The sequence below is a fragment of the Rhineura floridana genome, chromosome 1 (assembly GCF_030035675.1).
Source record: "Rhineura floridana isolate rRhiFlo1 chromosome 1, rRhiFlo1.hap2, whole genome shotgun sequence".
NCBI lineage: Eukaryota > Metazoa > Chordata > Lepidosauria > Squamata > Rhineuridae > Rhineura > Rhineura floridana.
The window spans coordinates 154,778,772-154,800,464 of record NC_084480.1 but is presented as its reverse complement, the minus strand read 5'-3'; the positions used below and the strand labels follow the sequence as shown (position 1 = coordinate 154,800,464).

At 43.7% G+C, this 21,693-nt stretch overlaps 1 protein-coding gene across 2 annotated transcripts in view; it reads right to left on the bottom strand.

Annotated features, from left to right (window-relative positions):
• Positions 1 to 21,693, bottom strand: part of SIDT1 (SID1 transmembrane family member 1) — a 105,545-nt gene that overhangs the window by 18,636 nt on the left and 65,216 nt on the right. For both annotated transcript variants that reach the window (XM_061638191.1, XM_061638200.1), the window contains exons 11-18: positions 19,136 to 19,207; positions 16,006 to 16,151; positions 13,714 to 13,787; positions 12,034 to 12,100; positions 10,812 to 10,885; positions 7,020 to 7,143; positions 3,965 to 4,082; positions 1,850 to 1,986 (exon numbers count right to left, since the gene is read on the bottom strand). In XM_061638191.1, the coding sequence (XP_061494175.1) occupies positions 1,850 to 1,986; positions 3,965 to 4,082; positions 7,020 to 7,143; positions 10,812 to 10,885; positions 12,034 to 12,100; positions 13,714 to 13,787; positions 16,006 to 16,151; positions 19,136 to 19,207 (812 nt within the window). The remainder of the gene's footprint in view (positions 1 to 1,849; positions 1,987 to 3,964; positions 4,083 to 7,019; positions 7,144 to 10,811; positions 10,886 to 12,033; positions 12,101 to 13,713; positions 13,788 to 16,005; positions 16,152 to 19,135; positions 19,208 to 21,693) is intronic.

The following is a 21,693-nucleotide window of genomic DNA, read 5'->3' as shown; positions in this document are numbered from 1 at the left end:
TGCTTTCTCATCCATTGGGAGGGAAGGGGGGTTATTGGAGGTGGGTTGTTGCTGGTATAAATACTTAAATGGGAATATTTATATCAAAAGGTCCTTTTAGCTCAAAATGGAGAGGGGAATCCTTTCTGTTCAAAATAAAGGGAAAAGATGACTGTTTGACCTGTGCTGATAACACTGCGATCGTTATTACAAGGTATAAATAAAACATCACAGCAAATGCTCTTAAGAATATGTTGCTTTTTAACAAATCAGTCTTGAATTTATCCGGGTATGGAACCTGAACCTTGATTACGGTAAATCTTAAATATCTTTTAACCTTCCCCACTCTGCCATCTTAAATGCCACACCTGGTTTTGTACTGAATTGTTAGTGAATTAGGCTGCAATTCTAATTCTACTTACCTGGGAGTAACCCCAATTAATTAAGTGAACTTACTTCTGAGTAGAAAGATTTAGTATTGCACCCTTCATATTATTGGCCTAAGATCTATTGATGAAAGACTTACAGTAACACAACTGGTTTACAACTCTTGAGTGTTTTGCATGGCTTAGGGCTGCCAATGGCAAGGTTACGTATGGTCCAGACAAAAATGGACATCACATAATGTGGCAAAACGTCATTATGATTTGTGAAAGTTGTAGTTCTCTAGATTGTGTTTGCATGTGATAGCCCATTCTGACTGGTTGTTTAAGCTTTTATTATGTCATCAAGATGACCAAAGCCTTTTCTAGTTTTTATAATTTAAGCTATAATGTGTGAACAAATTGTCCAATCTAAAAATTTAAAATTGGTTTGGAAAGCTAATGCATTCTCTTACAACTAACTAAATAATTTTACGTTTAAAAGGTATTTTCCAGTATACAATTCTAATAAACAATTCACATGTTGGCAATCTGTCCATTAGACATTTATTCCTTGTATGTGGCCCCTAATTTATTTTTGGGCTATCTGTCCCAACAAGCAAAAGATGATACAAATTTCCATATGACACATACACATATTTTATGTAAATAGGGTAGAGGGCCCAATCCACATACAATGTACCAGGCCCAGAAAATCCTGACAACATCCTTTTTTAGGGACTGAACCTGTGGCCTTTATACACACAAATCATGCACTCTGCCTCTGCGTTATGACATCTCTGATAATGCTTCCTTGCAGAAATTATAAACATTATAACGATTAATCATTCTGAAAGACAATGTTTTAGGTATGCGTTAGTTCAATTGAATTAAACCCCCTGGAAGCCAGCTTAATGTTTTTAAAAACATTAGGTCTGAAGAACGCGATGGCAGCATCTTAATAAACTATAGCTTGTCATCTGCCATGCTGAAGAAAAAAAATGCACAGATTGTATTAATTTCATGCAGCTGAAACATGCAAATGGGATGAGTTCCTAGCTCATTATATACATCTGATGCGGCCCTTGCTCTGTGCTAATGCAGTGTCCTTTTCTTTAGCATTAAATTTATCAAACGGGAAATTCCAAGGGTGATCTGTCTAAATCTGCAAGGCAATGACAACAGAGCTGTGAATGGACACACATCAAGGGCAGCCCAATTCACAAAGCAGTTGGACCAAAGTAGGGTGCTTTGATCTAAGGTGTTATTTGTATTTGATGTTAGGGTAGTATGGAAGCAGCTGTGGCTGCTGTTTTCTGATACTTGGCAGTTGCAGAGCTTAAGCCTAATTCCAGGAGAGTCTGCAGAGTTTGATGGTAATATTTCATGAGCTATTTGTTTCAGATACTACAACATATTTCCCCTTTGACTCCATTTTCAGAGCTTTCTCCCAAATCTTGCTCAACCAGTCACTCTCTGAAGAGCAGAGACGTAAGATACAGCCGTACCACTCCAAGCACAGCAAGACAAATGACCACTGCAAAGGATGCGTAGGCAGAGTAGGCACTGGCGTTGATGTCAGGGTGGCGAGTCTGGTAGAGCTTTAGCATGCACAGCCCTGCAATCATGTACATGAAGGAGGTGTCTGTCAAAGAAGGAGGAGAAAAGGCAACAGTGGCATTATTGGCAAAGATGTTTCTAGGAGAGCATCTTTCTTCACACCAGAGGGCGCTATCACCATCCCAGAGTGGCTGATAATAAGCCTCACACAGAGGTTGCTGTTGTGACCCAAGACCACCACAATGAGGTTTTAATTCTTTAAATAGGCGGAGTTCTGGGCTCTCATGGCAAAAATATTCAAAAATGTGACTGAAGATATGTGTCTGTTCCGGTAACCCAAATGACACATTATCTAAAACATGTGGCATCTGATGCCACTGACCCACATCTCTTGCCCCACTTCACTGGTTGCTGCTTAGCAGGGGATATTAGATCACATGCCACACCTAGACTAGGTAATCAGGAAACAGCATCACCTGCCACACAACTTCATCATCTAAAGCAGGGAAGGAGAACCTGCGCCCCCTAGATGATATTGGACTTCAACTCCCATCAGCTTCAGCGAGCTTGGCTAGGGATGATGGGAACAGTAGCCCAAGCAACATCTGGAGAGCTAAAGGCTCTCTATTACTGATCTACAGCCTTGAAAATATAACTAAAGATATAACTAAAATATAACAAAGGGGGAGCTGTCATCATGAACAAGTTGGACAATATACAAGAGGCTGAGAGACAACTCTCCAACACCACATTTTACAGGCACCTATCCTCAGTCCCCACTTGAGGAACATCAGCTGGAGTTACAAAACCTGACGAATTACCTATAGATGTGGAAATCTGCACAGACTCACCCCAGGCGCCTCAAGCAGAGGCCTACTCAAACCAGGCAACCTTAGGCACCCCATAATGTGGGGCAGTGACATTATCACAATAGCAACCTCTGGTTATAGAGAGACCATTCTCTGACCCTAAGCCACTAGCACCCCAAATTACTTATGAGACATCACTGGCTTCTTGAGGAAACAACAATCCCTTGACAACCTCTCAGAGAACACCATCTTGGCAACCATAACTACTGAGACTCCATACACCAACATCCTCCGCAAAGATTGACAATATGGCAAATATTATCCTTTAAGTCACCAAGATTTGCCACTTTGTCCTCAGCTACAGTTCTTTCAAAGAGAGGTTCCAGTTTGAAATAGTTGAATTAGAACTAATAACCAAGTCTGATCCTTTTCATTAAGGAATGAATAAAGGCAATGGTTTCCTTTGCATGTCAGTTAGATTATTCCCTTTGCTTTTTCCATGATTTGTAATATGATTTACAAATACATGAATGCAGTGGTATAGCTCTGCACCTGTGGTGTAGGGATCAGTGGTAAAAAGTCTATGTAGGAAAAGCATGTGTGAGAAGGAAGGATTTAGTAGGAATAGGTGGTCTCCAAGAATCAGTGACATATGGAAAATGTAATTCCCAGTGTTGTATGGGCCAAAGTTCACATTAGCTGGTGTTAACTATTCTTTTGATTGGAGCAATTAGGACCAGCAAACTATATAAACCACATCCTATGCTATCTATCAGCTGACTAGAAGAAACATTGGGGCTTTTAAGACAGTGATGAAGTTACAGAACTCCCTAATGCATTGCAGACAGATATGAAATTATATTTTTAAAAACTTGAAAAACAAACTCCGCACAGCACTGCAAAACTGTGGGAAAGGGACCTGCGGACACTTGCAGAACAAGTTCTCAAAGCAACTACCATAGCTCTCAAACTTATGTTATCATAATGACTGAAAAAGAATCTCAAACACTCTAAAACCCACGGCCTCAAGCTTTCTGGAACCAGTTCTTGGGGACTCTGCTCAATAGAGAAATGCAGAGCTTGGAAAAGTTACTTTCTTGAACTACAACTCCCATCAGTGGCCATGCTGGCTGGGGCTGATGGGAGTTGTAGTTTAAAAGGTAACTTTTCCAAGCTCTGGATAAATGTCAATAGAGAAAAGCAAACCCCCTTCTTTCTCCTGTGTTCCTTGGTTAGATAAAGCCCTCCACCTACCAAACTGGAAATTAGAATAGTTGGGGCACACATGATAACAAGCACTGAGGACACCTTCCATCATCAAAGCAATGCCCATAGCATAAAAGAGACCAAAGTGCTTGGGGATCCCATATTCCTGGAAGAGAAGGGAAGGACAAAGAACAGTATCATACATTGTTAGTGCATAAGCAAGCTTGGATAGTGTCTTTCATCCAACATTGCAGACAAGTATCCATCTGTAACTATAGCCAACAGGCAGTGTACTTCTATATTGCTCTTTTACATCGGAAGCATTTATGAAAAGAGGGAATACAGTCTGCCAAATACAGCCACATTTGTACTGATGCTTAAAATATTCACCCAGATTCTTGACTGATTGTGCTCTGGAGGGTGAGACCAATGCACTGACAAAGAGAAACTCTTGTAGTGTTCTATCCAGCAGAAATTCACTGCCTCATTAAGGCCACAAGGTGAATGCAGATTGCCACTAATCACATAGTATCGGCTTAAAACCTCACTGCATGACATGGAGTATCATCTGTAGGACTGTAATTATATGGTATACATTGCTATACTCTCAAATCTAGCTGGAAAACCAAGGAAGTGCTGGGATGCCAGCACTAGGCTTACTGTGTGGCTGCAGACACCAGATAATCACCCCTCCATGTGATTAGAGTGACCACATAGTAAGCTTTTAGATAGCTATTATTATTATTATCTTTATTTCTACCCCGCCCTTTTTCCAAACTGGAACTCAAGGCGGCTTCCAGATAAAAGTAAGTACATATCATTAAGAACCTATAAACATATAAACATATACAAATCAGCATTAAAACAGAATTAAACTATTAAGATGTTAAAACCAATTAGCCATACACTTAAAATACTGCAACCCAGTTTAAGAGCATACAAGTAAAACAATAACAGCATCCTCTTCAGTCACTACCCTTAAAGCCTTCAGTTCCAAAGGCCTGCCGGAAGAAAAAAGTCTTTAGCTGTCGGCGGAAGGACTGCACAGAGGAGGCCATTCTTGCCTCCCTAGGGAGGGAGTTCCAGAGCCTAGGGGCAGCCACCGAAAAGGCCCTATCTCGTGTCCCCACCAGTCGCACTTGCGAAGGTGTTGGGGTTGCGAGAAGGGTCTCTCCTGAAGATCTCAGGGTCCGGGCAGGTTCATATAGGGAGATACAGGGCTGGATTATCCATTAGGCTTAGTAGGCTGAAGCCTAGGGGCCCGGAGCTCTTGGGGGCCCATGATCCATGGAAGCAGGACAGGAGCCGCAGATCCTGTGACAAGAGCTTCCGAACCGCCCGCCATCCCCCTGCTTTACTTACCTTTTTCTCCGCTGTTTTTTGCGGTTTGCCATCAATCAAGATGGCGGCCGAGGTTTCCCTAAGGGTCTGAAGCCTCTGCCGCCATCTTTGTTGATGGCATGCATGCGTGCTACACGTGCACATTGCTGCCATCAACCAAGATGGCGGCAGAGGCTTCAGACCCTTAGGGAAACCTCGGCCGCCATCTTGATTGATAGCAAACCTGCGTGTGCAGTGCGCACAGCCGCAAAAAAAGCAGAACGGTAGGTGAAGCGGGTGGGATGGGATGGCGGGCGGCTCCGAATCAGCCTAGGGGCCCTCCTCAGCTTAATCCGGCCCTGGGGAGATACAGTCTGACAGATAGCTATCACATTTAGTGATTGTCTGAAATCCCCTTGAGACCATTTGTGTTAATTTCCTGAGAATATGTTCCCAATACTTCTAAAGAAAAAAAAAATGAAAGCAAGAACACAAGATGTAGAGCCAGCGTGGGGAACCTTCAGCTCATGAGCCAAATTTGGACCAACATGGGTCCCAATTGGCCCACATGACCATTTCCCCCAAACCACAGCCACTTGTCCCACACCTGACGCCTTATGCAACATTAAGTATGGGGCAGGTAGGCTGGATCAGCTGCAGGGGCAAGTTTCCCATGGGGAGCTGGATCGCACAGCCAATCCCTGCAGGAAGCAGCATTGCCAGCCTTATGCTTGGCACTCGGGAAGCATTGAGCATAGGGCTGGCAAAGCCCCTTGTGCTGGCAGTTCCCACGCACCTGACAACCAGCCTGGTTGGCTATCAGCTGCCTGGGAAGTGCCATGCAGGGGACTTTGAGAGGTGAGCAGGACAACCCAGCTGTTCTGCCCACCTGACAAAGTTGGCCCAACAAGGATCTGGCCAGCAGGCCAAAAAGGTCCCCACCCCTTTTGTAAAGTCAGAAACCTCATAGCTGGTTTCAGCAGGCATTGGTAACAAGTGAGCCCTTGCAAGGGGTAGAGGCAGCTTAACCCTTTCCCCTTCTCACTGTTCGTCTGCTCAAAACTGCCCTCCTCAACATGCTTTCCTGCCATAAGGGAACAGACACAGGGACATTGTATCTTTCCCCTGCAGAGGGAAAAACAACTTGGGGAGATTGATTATGAGCAGGCATTTGGAAGGGGAAGCCTCCCCCTCCCCCAACAACCTTGAAGCCACAGCTGCTTTGTATTCAAACAAAGGCTGGCTAAAAGAACCATGGTGTGTTGTCTGGCCCAAAGGCACATCATTATTTAGGAAGGACAATGTGCTAGGGCCTCTTCTTCAGCACAATCTCTTGTTTTTCCAGATTGTTCCTGCCAGGGGCTTATGACCAGGAATGGAAGAGGATTTCAGTGAAATCAGACATGGCACCGGATTTCCCTGCAGTTTGCGTCTATGCCTTGTTGCCTTCAAGCTTTGCGGCTTTTCCCAACACCAGACTGGATTTTCTAAAAAAAACAGCATTGATGATCTGACCCTTCATTTTGTCACAGCCAGGAGGAGCAGAAGCCCACAGTTCGCTTGCAACTGCCACAGCCACCTCTGCTCTGCAGGGAGGGACCTCACACTTTCATGAAGATTTTTGTGTTTGTTTTTTAAAGGCAAATTGCTGCAGAAATGTGGAGAACTGAATTTAAGGTAGGAAAAATGAGAAATTGAGAGAACTAAAATTAACAGATCTGCCCACCCCTATTCATGACCCAAAGCTCTTGTCTTTCTACTAGGCTCACGTTAGAGCGTGTACCATTGTGTAGATGTCTTTGGTTTCCAAACAGCGTCTATGGAGAATGTCTCTGCGCAACACAATCAGAAGGAAGAGGAGGCCCAGCAGCAGGTGGCCCACATTGCTGAGGATGTTGTTAAAAGCACTGCAAAGAAGATGTGTGTGAGAGAGAGACTGACCTCACTTCCAAGTGAATCAAAGCATGTAAAAAAATTGTAATTTTCAAAACTGATCCCTGGCATTTAGAAGGAAAAAAACCCCAATGACACAAAAACAGTACCCCATTGAAAACAAAAGTGATGATTAATAAAAGGCTTCGCTACGGCATGTGAGAACTTCATATTTCATTGCCTGAAGACATAAGGAATGTCAAAAGAGAGCACATGTGATGTTTGGATACAAGTACATGTTTTCTCATGTGGAGAGAAACAGCAGCTTAGCAGGGAGTAATTTTCCAGTAGGGAAAACACTAGAGCAGGGATGGAGAACCTTTTCAGCCTGAGGGGCACATTCCCTCATGGGAAACTGTCTGGGGACCATATGCCAGTAGTGGCATGGCTGAATTATAATCGTACAGCTGGAACAATTATTTTAAAGTCTGTTTTTATTAGGAGTTAGAGTGTTTTTAGTGTTTTTGTTTCCTGCCCGGGGCTCCTGCCGGGAGGAAGGGTGGGATATATATTTAACAACACATAAATAAATAAATAATTTACACCAGGGCCCATGCTGCAAAGGGGCCCAGACTCTGAGCTTTCTTTCTTTTTTTAAAAAAAGTAAGAATCTAGACCTTCTGGAGGGAAAGCATATCACCCCTGTGCTTTATCGACTCCACTGGCTCCCAATTTGCTTCTCGGCCCAATTCAAAGTGCTGGTTCTGACTTTTAAAGCCCTAAATGGCCTTGGACCAATGTACCTGAGGGACCACTTACGACCACATGTACCTGCCCACGATTTAAGATCATCTGCCTCTGGTCTCCTCTGCGTGCCTGGAGTGAAAGACGTTAAGACTGACAGGCACGCAGGAGAGAGCTTTTTCAGCTGTGGCCCCCAAGCTTTGGAATACTCTACCCCAAGAAGTTCGCTCTGCGCCCTCCCTGTTGGTTTTCTGGAGACTTCTGAAAATGATCTTGTTCCGGAGAGCCTGAAGGTAGAGCCTGACACTGATTTTATGATTTTATTGCCTTCCACGTTAAATTTTACCGTTGTAGTCCCCTTTAGTACCACTCCCTATTTATATATGTTTGTGTGTGTGTGTGTATATATAGTATTTTATGTATTTTAATTGTATTTTATGTATTTTAATCTATACATGTATACATGCCTACTGAGAAGTGAGTTTTTGTGTGTTTAATTGTGCTTAGTCCCAGGAAACTGGGTACAGCATTGCAAAATAAAATAATAATTTTAACACAATTAAAATATTAATCAAACAAAAATATTCTGTAATATTTAAAAACCCTGTTAGTTAGCTGATTTTGCCAGTGAGGCAGAACTTTAGCAAGTGGAAGCAGATTTCTTTTTCAAACTGAGCAATTAGGAAAAATATTGACTCTATACATCTTACTATTTCACCTATAAAAGTAAAATAGCAAAATAATTTTAAAAGTGGAAGCAGATCACTCTGCTTTCCACAGTCTCTACCTCCAGTGGCTACAGACCTAAAATAGCTCCTTAGAAATCAATCTCCCATGCACATTAATCTGGGAGTAAACTCAATTGAACACAAGGGGGACTAATATATCTAAAACTAGCAATAATCAGGCCAAATAAAAATTGACTTGAAGCTTTGGAACTGTATTAATTTGCAAGGTGCAAACACAGCCCTTTATAATACAAAGATGCATCACTGGCTAAAGGAACCAAAATGTTGATGTCTATAATATTAGCATTGTCCCCTTTTGTATCCATTTTATACCTCCTTCTGTATCTTCACAACAGCCTTGTAAGGTAAATTAGGCTGACAGTTGGTGATTGGCCCAAGGTAGGAAGTGAGCAAAAACAATGCTAAGCTTAAGTGAGTTTAAAATATGAAACTGTGCATACTCAGAGGGTGGTGGTGGGTGGTTTTGTAACCCACAAAATCTTATGCCATAATATATTTGCTCATTTTTAAGATACCACAAGATGTGTTTTGTGTTACCTTTATTTCATGTGTTCCTTTTGGGGGGATGGGGGGGGCTTCTCTGAGAACTGCACCAAGGCTCCAACCATCTTAATCTGGCCTTGAGTGGTGGGCAGGGCCAGAGGCAAAAGCTGGTGAAGCAAGCTCAGTACAAAAGTCTGAGGTTTACACACACACACCCCTCCATCCTCCACAAGCAAGAGGTATTAGGACCGTTTAAGGAAACTTTCCAGCCAGTGAAAAGCACTTGTGGGAGGGTAGGAAGCAGGGCTGGTCATAAGGAATGTGACCTGCGAAATGTTCTGAGGCCCAGTCTAAGAGGGCTGGAGGATCATACTTGGCCCCCAGGCCTGAGGTACCCACTCCTGCACTAGAGGGAAGTAGGTTAAGTAATCCCTCCCTCTTGCTGACCTTCCACTAGCTTGCAGACTCTTGAGATTTCTATTGGTTAAAAAAAGCTGGGAGAACAGATGTGATGGTCTGTCATTTCTGTTTTGGACCCAACATTCATTCACTTGCTTGTACCTGGACAGAAAGATGGATGGATAGAAAGACAGATGACCCTAAGCAATATATTACAATATTGTGGCCTTAACAGTGTGCCCTGCACGATTTTAAATTATTTTTAAATTATTTATTGTACCTTTGGGCTGATTCAGGTGACGGATTTTTGCCTGACGCACCCTTCTTTCTTCTCTCCACAGGTTTGCCATGATCACAATCCCACATCAAAAACAGTTTTGGTATATTAAAACTCAATCCGCCAGCTGCTTATCTGTGGGAATTAACTTTTTTCCCTCTTAAGCGTGCATTTACTCAAGTTAGATTTCACGCTATGCTCACAGATTAAGTAAATTCCCTAATAGGCCAACAAATGACTGTCTTTGTATACACAGATCAGGCCAGATCTAAGACATTGTGCACTATATATTTTATTGCTTTTAGGAATAGATTCACTTAGGGATAAATTTCTATATTTCAGAATTTTCTAGAAGGTCAATCAGATTATTTCAAAATTAGATGGTTGCTTGCTTATGTAGACAAATTTGTTACCTATAGGGTGTGTGTACTAGCAGTGAGAACATTATGGTCTACTTTTTTTGACCAAACCTGTGTTCACTGCCAAAAGGAGTTTTTAAAATCTAAATAATTGGGGGAAATTTAGAATTTTAAGTTTTGACAACTTGAATTTATGAAGCTTCATATGTTTAACTCACTCACTTACATTTGGGAAAGGGCCTCAGATCAGTGATAGATGATCTGCTTTGTATGCAGATCTAAGGTTCAATCCCTGGCGTCTCTAGATAGTGCCGGGAGAGATGCCCTGCCTGAAATCCTGAAGAGTTGCTGGCCAGTCAACGTAGACAATACTGAGCTAGGTGGGGAAATGGTCTGAATCAGGAAGCTACCTTGTACTATGTCCTATGTAGAAATGGAAATCTCTTATTTGATTTATGTGAGTGGCATTGTAATGGCCACCGGCAACAAACAACAAGAATCTGACTGACTGATAAGAGATAAAAACCTTGTTGTGCAAGGAGGGAACATGCCTTTGTTCAAGACTCCTGTGCAGAATAGACCCCTTTATTCACCCACATCCAGGAAGATCCCACTCTCAACTTCCTGACTGTGTAAGGAAAGGAAAATAAATGTAAAGTACAAGCAATGCCCTGTGAGTCACCTACACGCACCTCAGGACTCCCAATGGATGAGCACAAAGGAAGTTATAATAGCAGATGTCCTGGTTTCCAGTCACATTCACCACCTGGGAAGGGAAGAAAAAGAACAGCAGAGGAGGCTACACTTGCATTCTGAACACAACATCCTGGCCACAACGAGCAAATGACAAGAGAGGCAAAACAGCATCATAAGGAAAAGCAAGACTGAAAACACATCCCTCAAACATCCTGCACAACCCACTTGAGGCTTACAGGTGTGAGGGACACTGGAAGCGGCACTGTAGCTTTGCTGACCTCCACAGCTGAAGGATGATGACGTGCCTTCTTTGCACCTGTAAGGGGGATTGGCTATGAGGAGTAAGGACCAGCCTCAGCTGATCTAAGGCTTGGAGAAAAGGTGGCACTGCCGAAACAAACAAGACAGCATCTTAGCATTTCCCTATAGTAGCAGCAGTGGGAAACCTCAGGCCTGAGGGCCAAATGTGGCCCTCCAGGCCTCTTTATCTGGCCCTTGGGACTCTCCTGAGGCCATGCCCCTGTCCAAGGCAGCCTCTTCATTGATCTTCTACAGACACTCCTTGAAAGTTTTTGCCTGGCTGGAACGTGTCCTTGAACTGTAATAATGCCTCTTGCTTTCATAGATGTAGAGGCGTGTGTGAAGAAACCTCGGATTTTTGTGTGGCTGAAATGTAGCCTACTGTACAAAGTTGGCCCACCTACTTTTGCCTTTGGCCCCACCCATCACTGGCATGCACCCCTCCCCCAATAAGAGAATGTGGCTCTTGGGCTGAAAAAAATGCTCCCCACTCCTCCCCTACAGCTACCCACACTGGAGGGAGTAGCTGTGTAGACATATATTCCCATTGAAAATCTGACTGTTAATAAGCTTGCAGCTATTTCATCTCAAATCTGCCTTGTGTCTTCATTTGGGTGTGCAGGGTCAAATAAAAGGATCCCTAAAAACACACACAACACCAAAATGAGATTATGGGCATTTCTGGGGCAGGGCTGGATGGGGATAGTCTTGCTGTTTTTCATTGTCCCTCAGTTTTGTTTGATAAATGGCTACAAATGGGATGTCCTCATGCAAGCCTTTCTATAGCCATTTATGTACACCTTTTAAGTAAAAATCAACAGAATTAAACTTAAAAACAGGTTGCAGGGTTGTTGGGGCAAGGGGTGGAATGTGGGGTGAGTTTTTGGTCTGGATGAGGAGTGACTGCAGGTAACTCACCGTCTGGTATGTGATCACCAGCTGGATCACAGGCAAGGCATAGAAGACAGCAATCGTGATAATGTTCCTTCAGGACCAGGAGACCACAGGAAGAGAGGAAATGAGCATAAGAAGATGCACATACATTACCACCGAGTTTTAACCAATGACTTAGGTATTTTGCTTAACTGCAGTGAGGAAATTAAGGCAAAAGCAAAAGGAGGCAGAAAGACAGGATACTCCTTATTTGCTTATATTGTAAATTCCATTATTTCCATATTGCCATACCAATCTTCAGACGTCAGAACCTTCCACTTCTTGGCTGCCCATTCAAATCTTAAAGCTGAACTTTAGGGCAGTGACATTTCTCATATAGCAATTTCTGTGTTGAGCAACAGTGAGGTTTTGTAGCATGTAAACTTTTCTCTTCCACTCTAACTGACCACCACTCCACCCACCTCTTTCCTTAGGTTCCCTACACATGCCTATACCCAAAACATCTTGACAGCTCCTCATAAAGCCTCTCCGAGATTTAGAATAAATGAGTGAACTGGGGTGTGCACATGCTCAGGGAACAGGAACAAGTGAAGCGATAAGGCAGGGGAGGGGAACCATTTTCAGCCTGAGGGCCTCTTTCCCTTCTAAGCAACCTACCAGGGGCCAAATGTCTTTGGTGGGTAGGGCCAGAAGCAGAAGTGGATGCAGCCCAAATGTTAATTTAGTCACACATCCCTCTCTGTCCTTCATCCAAGCAAGGAAGAAGCATTATCCAAGTTCAAGGACACAGTCCACCGAAACAAAAACACTCAAAGAGAGGGCAAAGCAGGGCTGGTGAGGGATGAAGCCTGGGGAAAGTCCAGAAAGCCAGACAGAGAAGCCCAGAGAGTTGCATTTGGCTTCTGGGCCTAATGTTCCTCATCCTTGCTGTAAAGTTCACATCAAAATCCTTCTCTTGGTTATGCTATCTGAGGTCACATCCACACCATATATATGAAGCACTTTTACAGTCATGGCTTTCCCCAAGAATCCTAGCAACTGTAGTTCACAGAACTAAGAATTCCCAGCACCCTTCACAAACTACAGTTCCCAGGATTCTTTGGGGGAAGCATGTGCTTTCACTGTATGGTGTGGATGTGACATTTAACAATGAAAAAAAGGGAAGAGGGTTGGCTCAACTAGAGCAGCTGTTGGTCCCATGAACATGGATCTCCAGATAAATATCGGAATGAGCTGATGGTGCACACAGCCTGATTGCTTGCAGCAAGGGGACTATGAAAGTGTTATTCTCGGCTCCTACATTGCTTTCTGAGAAATGGCAATTTCTTGACACTTAAACCCCAATAGCTACCCTACTACTGTAATTAATATTGCTAGGGTTGTGGTACTATCACAGGCACCAATTGTATAGCAGTGCTCATGAGGGCATGATGAACAACACAAGTCACTCCTCTTCTACCCACACCATTTGAGAATGTTAAATCCTCACTATATGAAATGTATATCTCAACCAATATGACCAGTCTCCATCATCATTCAAAACTATCCCTTGTCCCCTTCTGTTACCTAGGGGATGCCATAAATGCTGGATTCAGGCTGCCACTATTTTAGCTCTAATCATACCAAGAAAATGTTTCGTCACCTTAAATTGGGGCAGAATATAGAAGGTTGAGCTTAGCTCATGGTGTCTTGTCCGCTGCTTACCAAAAATAAATATTATACTTTTTGCTGACAATTCTCCGATCCTTCCTGGATAAATCTGACAGATACAGCAGTATCTAGAAAGAGAAAGAAAATGTTGTATTTTGTGATATTTTATTTCAAGGTTTGTAAGCCAGCTAGCCAAAAAGCAATGGGAAGGGTGGCTGCTCTGAGCACTTTTGAGTTGAGAAGGGACTTGTCAAGTAGGAATGGATGGATCTTATCATATTACTATCCTGATCAGTTTTGGTTTTTTGCAAAACCGGTTCTGTTTCATTCCTTTTGTAGGTGGATTTTGTCTTCCTTAGGAAAAATCCTTTTAAAAATCTGCATTTTTTTATGAAAAAAAAAGAGTACTGACAAAGCGATCTGGGGGCTGCCACAGTAGGTTTCTTTCCCCGTACTCAGGAAGTAATTGCATGTTATGATGTACAGTTACTTCCTGGGAAGACTGTCAAAGACATATTTTACTGTGCTGCCAAAGAGCTACTTTGAGCAGCTTAAAATGTTAACATATTAAAAAGATGAAACAGGCAGGTATGGTATGGACTCATGTTGGTTTGTGTCTGTTGAGTATATTGCTTCATCTGCAGATCAATGTTCCAGTCTGCATATGGATCTCAGGGGGGCAAAATGGGAAGGTTCACTCCAAAATGTGGCAAAATAGAACCCTCCTCATCCCTGCCCTCAGGACATGTACACGAAGCAAAACCTCCTCCCTCAAAAGAAGCACCCACTGTGTGCCCTGTGTGTAAATCACCAGTGTGTACCCTGCACAAACTCAGAAACGCATATGCATGCACACACTGAGGCCACAAAAAGGAACAACATCATAAGGTGTTCTCCACTGAGTTCTTGAATGGATTTATTCTCTACCAGCCTTTGGGGTGCGATCTCAGAAAATTATCAGAGCTTTGAAGTCTTTTACTGAATGTGAATTAGAGTTGCTGAAAGCAGTCCAAAATGATGCTAATCAGAGATGACAAAGGGGGGATGGGAGAGGGAAGGGAATGAAAGTAAAAGGTACTAGGGGAGGAGTGGGCTACCTGTTGCCCTCCAAATGATGTTGGATCACTACTCTCATCAGACCCAGGGAGCATGGCCAATGGTCAGGAATGATGGGAGTTGTCATCCGACAACATCTAGAGGTCCACAGGTTCCTCAACCCTGTGCAAGGGTATACTGGGATTCCTCTCCATGTAGTCCCTAAACAAGGGTCCAGTCATGTGTGGAGAGTCCTCTGCACTGTTGCTCTCACTTCGGCTATGACACCAGCATTAGCCAGATCAAGGCTACATGCACACTATACATTTAAAGCACAGGAATCCTGGGAACTGAGCAATCCCCTTCACTGAGCTACAGTTCCCAACACTCTCAACAAACTAGTTCCCAGTATTCTTTGGGAGAAGTCATGTGCTTTAATATATGGCAGGCATGCAGCCCAAGAGTAGCACAAAAGAGAGTACAGCACTACTTCTGACCAGTTGGCTGCCTTGCACAAAACTAGTGTGTGACTGGGGCCTCCTGCCTGTTGCCTCTCACCCTACTGTGAAGGATATGAATGGGACCCTCCATCTGCTCCTGTGTCCTGAATTGGCTACCTGTGGTAAAAACTGCACAGAAACTGGACAGTTTTCAACTAAACAGTTGCACTAGCAACTAAAGGGTTAGCATGCTAGTGCAACAGGATTTTCCCCTTTCCTCCCTCCACACAGGCCACGCCCTGTCCCCAAATCTGCTCTAGAGTGTTGGGGGGAAACCCTGAACAGATTTAGGGGATGTGCAGGGTAGGGGAGGAGGGGAGAGGGAGATCATTTCTTGGAGCAAAGAGCAAATCCTTGCACTGAGTGAACAGTTTGCTTAGTGCTGTATTGAATAAAGCGCCATATCTTTTATTTATTGAATTTTATAACAGCTAAGCTCTGAATGGTTTGCATTAAAAAGCAGTAACATTAATTGCAAGGGATCTGACGTACAGCAGGTGACTATCAGATCTAGATAAGCCTTCCTCATTGTGGTTTCCCAGCCACAGAACTATCTGTTTCGGAAGGACTGTTTGGTTGTAGCCTGCTAGCTGCATGTGAAAGCCTGTTCATTTCAAAGAGTATTTAATTTTTAGCTGGAGGATTTGTCTTTCATCCCTTGTCCTTGTTATTTATTATGATTTTGTAAATGATACTTTACTGATTTATGTTGCTTGTTTGCCTTCTCAGATAAATCACAATGCCAGATGGGATGGGGGTTGGAGACATTTGGAAAGAGAAGCTCCTTACATAAATAATCTGCAAGAAATACCTTTGTGCGGATGACATTCTTGTCACTTTCAATTTCAGGCATGGTGTCAAAGTCGCTTTCCTCTTCCACAGAGCTGTCTGTGTCAGAGTCACAAGGAGGCCTGCGATCCAGAGATAACTGCTGGCCTCCACTGGAGCTTGACTCATCTGGAAATAATATAGGAATATTTAGTGTACAAGATGCCTCTCTTGGGAGGATAAACCTCTTGGCCTAATGCACCCTGCTTTGAAACCCATGGAAAAAAATTGGGGGGGCGGCAGGGGAGTCATGTGAGATGGAGGAAAGCGGAGAACATGATTTGCAACTACCACTACTCCTGCTACAAAACCTAGCACCTGCAGAGCCCCTTCCAATAATGCTGGATGTTTCTCTCGTAAGGAATGATTAGGCTGAGTGACAAACACAGAACATTCAACACCTCCCAGTGGGCAGGCTGTGTCACGCTCTGTTAAGTGCCTTTTGAGCGCCCCCTTCTTTTTAGACCTCCATATTCCTCACCTCCAGCCATGCTGAAACTGCTTACCATCTGAGCATGAAGCCTGCTTTTACCCTCCAAATCCCGCTCTTTCTGGTTGCCTATATTGTACGTCTGGACGCTTGGCAACAGTATTGGCTGGTGAGGCTCCATTGCACTCCTGTCTTCCCAACACTGCAGGTAGCTGGGAAGAGCGGTGAAGTGCAGGAAGCTCGGGGCGGTACAGCAGGTGATGGCAGAAACACTGGATTGCCTTCGCTGCGCTGCACTGTGCCGAGCTCCTCATGCCTCACCCCTTCCCGTCTCGGTCTGTGGCAGGGACCCCAGTCATAGAAACATTTAATGTATCAGTCTGGCATAGGGGTCAAATGTACCCCAAGAAGCCTAAGGGAAGAAGAAATAAAATACCTAAGGGAATTTATACTTAGCATGACAGCATTTGCAAGTACAAAGATTACGCATTTGTTGAGAACTTTCCTTTCCCACCATGGGCTCCTACTGGGAGGAAGGGTGGGATATAAATTTAATAAATAAACTAACTAAATAAAAGAGTTTCAGTTTCTGCCAGCAAATCAGAACTCCCCCAGCAAAATTGTTGTTATTATTATTATTAATTAGATGTCTTACCTGCTCTTACCAATGACTTTAAAATACAATATTAAAAACAGTTAAAACAGATTACAATAAAGCAAATAGGGTGGGTCCTAAATATATCTATATATATCAGGTGTCAAAGGCCAGGGTAAAGAGGTGCGTCTTCAGCATATGCTGGAATTGTATACTGAAGGTGCTAGATGCACCTCTGTGGGGAGGGAATTCCACAACTTAGAGAATGCCACAGAAAGTATCCTCTCCCAGGTCACTGCCCCTGAACTTCTGAAGGTGACAGAACTACCAAGAGGACCCCCCTCGGCTGATCTTAACACCCTAGAGCAGCCTTTCCAACCAGTGTGCCTCCAGATGTTGTTGAACCACAACTCCCATCAGCCTCAGCCAGCATTGCTAATGGTCAGGAAAGATGGGAGTTGTGGTCCAACAACATCCAGAGGTACACTGGTTGGGAAAGGCTGCCCTAGGGGGTCTGTAGGGATGGAAGCAATATCCCAGATATTGGGGCCTAAGTCGTTTAGGACTTTCCTAATGTGAGCACCTTGCAATGGGGCCCAGAAATGAACTGGCAATCAGTGCAGCTGTTTTAAATCAGGGGTTATGTGAGTTCTAAATGGAACCCCAGCCAGCAGTCTGGCTATTGCACTTGAAGTTGAAGTATCTGAGTAGACTTCAAGGACATCCCTACATAGAGAGCATTGTAGCAGATCAGTTTGGAAGTTACCAGAGCATGGAGTACAGTGGCCAAGTACCTCTGTTCAAAAGGGGGCATAGCTGGAGTAGCTTGAGACTTTAGTGAATCTACTTAGCTGCAGAGCTTGGAAAAGTTACTTTTTTGAACTACAACTCCCATCAGCCCAATGCAGTGGCCATGCTAGCTGGGGCTGATGGGAGTTGTAGTTCAAAAAAGTAACTTTTCCAAGCTCTGCAGTTAGCTGGGACATTTCCAGCCTTGAGCCAGATCATCCCTGCTCTAATACAGCACAACAGGCCTGAGCATAGAAATTAGAGTTTATCAGCAGAAGCCTTCAGAATGTACTATGAATGGGAAAAGACAGCAGAAGGGAAGGCCAGCCAGGAGGCTCTGAACATCAGTTGCTGGGAATCACAAGTGGGGACTTAGAACTATATCATCTGCACACACTTTGATTTTTCTTCTTCATTTTTAATTTTAAACCCATGAATACTTTTATTAAGCCTTAATAAGATTGCTCCTATTACCAACACAAACAAGACAGGTGACAGCAGGTATTCCTGCCTAGTGCCCTTTGATCAAATGAAATTTTAACTAACGTCCCATTTATGCATGATTTTGCCCTAAGATTCATATGTAGCTTGCACCTACAACCTAATTTTTTGCCAAAATTAAACTTCCTTATCGTTTCAAATAAAAAGGGCCACTCAACATTATCAAAAAGCTTTTTCCACACCTAAAAACAATAAAGCTGTTTCCCGTTTGTTTTTGAAGCATAATCTAAAATGTGTACTATTTTCCAGATATTATCTGTTATTTCATCTTGCAGTAATATAGATTAATAGGCTGTAACCTAGGCAGGATCTTTACCTCTTTATGTCTGTGTTTAGTGAAGATGAGCTTATGCTGAATAGGAGCCCTGCCAGATCCCACCTATCTGCTGAGGAAGTAGGAAGTCATCTGGGGAGTGAGTGGAAGGCCCCTTTTCCTTCAAACTGAAGACTGCCTGCCTGCCCTGTAGGAGAGGCCTTCCCTATACTACCTGTCTCTCTACTTAAAGAGAAAAATCAGCATAGATGCAGGTATATACAGCACCATCTTGGAAGCACAATAACCTCTACTGCAGGTCTGCACCAGCTGTTTCCCATGTGTAATCCAAGATACATTCTGCATAAGATCTCCTGTCTGCATCTCACCTCATGTCCTATTCTGACAAGTGCTCTCATTGTTCCACATCTTGCTATTCCCTCCTTTAAGCAACACATCTCAAACAGTTATATAACATTACTACCAGCTTTGTAAGTCACAGAGACATATCTAGCAGTGTCTTTGGAATTCCAGAGTTACTATACCAATTGCTCCATAACTGCTTCCTTCAGGGGTGCTAGCGGTGATAGGATGAGAGGAGGTCACAGTCCCAGACCCTACAATAGAAACAAAGGTGTGAATGGCTTTCTACTTTCACCTAACTGGTTAAAAAACTCCACAGACAATCAAACAAATGTGCCAGGGAGACTCCTCCTTAGAATACAGAGCAGATGCTTCCTACCATTGCCAAGCAGGGGCTCTACACAAGTTACCCTCTGTGGTGATCACCTTGCTGAATACTCCAGGTACAAGAATGGGGTCCTTTGATGAAGATGGGAGAGGGAGAAGGAGGAAAAAGGTGGCAGCCAAGGACCAAGCAGAGAGGGGACCAACTGGAACAGCAGCAGCCCTGCTATAGAGGATGCAGCTAGCTAATTTGCCTCAAAGGCCAGCCCAGGAGGGGGGCTTCAATGGCACAAAAACATTTATTGACCCTGAGTATGAAGAATACATCTTTAGGAGGAGTCTACTCACAAGAGAGACAAGGAAGCTATGAAATGGGCATAACAGGAGAGCATATATAAGGCAGAGGGAAGAACTCTCTATAAGAGAGGAAACCAGAAGTCTTGGGGAAGAAGAGACTAGATAACAATACCCTACCTCCCTTTAGTTAAAGCCAAATGGGCTAGATGCCTCTCCCTGCCACCTCCATGGTAAAGACACAAGCCCCCAGTCTCTGGACAACACATTGTCCTGAAATCTAACCAATCATAAACTGTTTCCTAGTTGGGACGCTATTCCATTCTGGTGGGTTCTGAATGCAATCTACATTCAAGGCAAGACACATGAAAGCTGAGTGCTTTGAAGGTTTATAATATAAACACAAAAGCAGAAAGAAACTGCAGAGAAGAAGGCCAGAAGTGATGCTGCTCTGACTGCCCTGACATTTTGCTATTTTTTTAAAAAAAGGAAAAGAAAAAAAGCAACTACAGTCTCCCATCCACTTGGGGCAGTTTTATGGGCTCCTACTGGGATGAAGGGTGAGATATAAATTTAACAAATGATAAAATAAATAAATAAATAAATAAATAAGATTGCAATGAATACAGACAGAGTTGGAGTCAAGATGAAGCAAACATACAACCATTACCGTGAGCAGAACTTAAGGTATGTTGTCTCTAAAACAATTTGGTTGTGTGAACTAGCCTGTTACAATTCTTGTGTGGAGGAGGAGGCCCCACTTTGGCCAGGAATGTGGGATGTGATGAGAAGTGGTGGCCTTGCAGGAGACTGATGTCTCCGTCACTGGCATGGAGAAAGAAGACGGTGGGAAACTGCGTCATTGTCAAGCCAACAGGGTGCATCCCTGGATGCTTTCTTGCGGGGGATAAAACAGGCAGTGGGAGCTCCTGAAAAAAGGCAGAGGCTGGGAAGGAACTTTGTGCAGCTCTAACTGAACCCAAGAGACTCCTCAGAATAGAGAGCAGACTCTTCCTACCATATAGACCTCTAGCACTGACAGGAAAGGGCTCAAGGAATGGAAGCCACCACCTCAGGGAGGAGGTGAAGAGCAGTGTGCTTGCCAACTCATTTCCGTCTGTCCGAGGCCACAGGGAACCACCATGGGAACAAGAGAATGAGCCAACACCTGCTAACGCATCCCCACCCACAGAACATTCACTTGCACATGTGAATTGACATTGAGTGTTGTACATGTAGGATTGCAGAGCTTGGAAAAGTTACTTTTTTAAAACTACAACTCCCATCAGCCCCAGCCAGCATGGCCACTGGATTGGTCTGATGGGAGTTGTAGTTCAAAAAAAGTAACTTTTCCAAGCTCTGGGATTTAGATTGTACCAATTATCAGTTCTGAGAAAGAATGTGCTTTATAAGAGCAGCTGAGACATCAAATGAAGATTGGCAGGAGGCTTCCCCACCTATTTCAAATGAGTCACTTCTGACAAGCCAGCAGGATATGTAGCCATGTTTGTTTAACAAGGTGTGATTAAACAAAGCTGGTTTTTACAGCTCCTCTTTCTAAAAGTATACTAAGCAAGAGGAGGAACCACAATAGGGTGAGGTTTTTGCTTTTTTAAAAAGATCAATAAAAAACAGCCAAAATCCACACGATACTCAGGAAAGAGGAACAGATGGCAGATGCACGACTTTCCAAAATGGACAATGAACCATTACAGCACAAGAAGAGCCTGCTGGGACAGGCCAGTGGCCCATCTAGTCCAACATCCTGTTCTCCCGTGGCCAACCAGATGCTTAAGGGTAAGCCCACAAGCAGGACCTGAGCACAAGAGCACTCTCCCCCGCCTGCACTTTCCAGCAACTGATGTTCAGAAGCATACTGCCTCTGACAGTGGAGGTAGAACATGGCCATCATAGTTAGTAGCCATTGATAGCCTTATCCTCTACGAGTGGGGGACTCGCAGCCAGGGATGATGGGAGTTGTAGTCCAGAAACCTCTGGAGGGCACCATGTTGGCTATCCCTGCATTACAGTTTTAGAAAGAAAGGAAGGATTGAAATATATTGGGGGGAGGGGACTCCAGATGAGGACCAGTCCTCTATCCTTTTTTCCAAAGGCTCCCAAA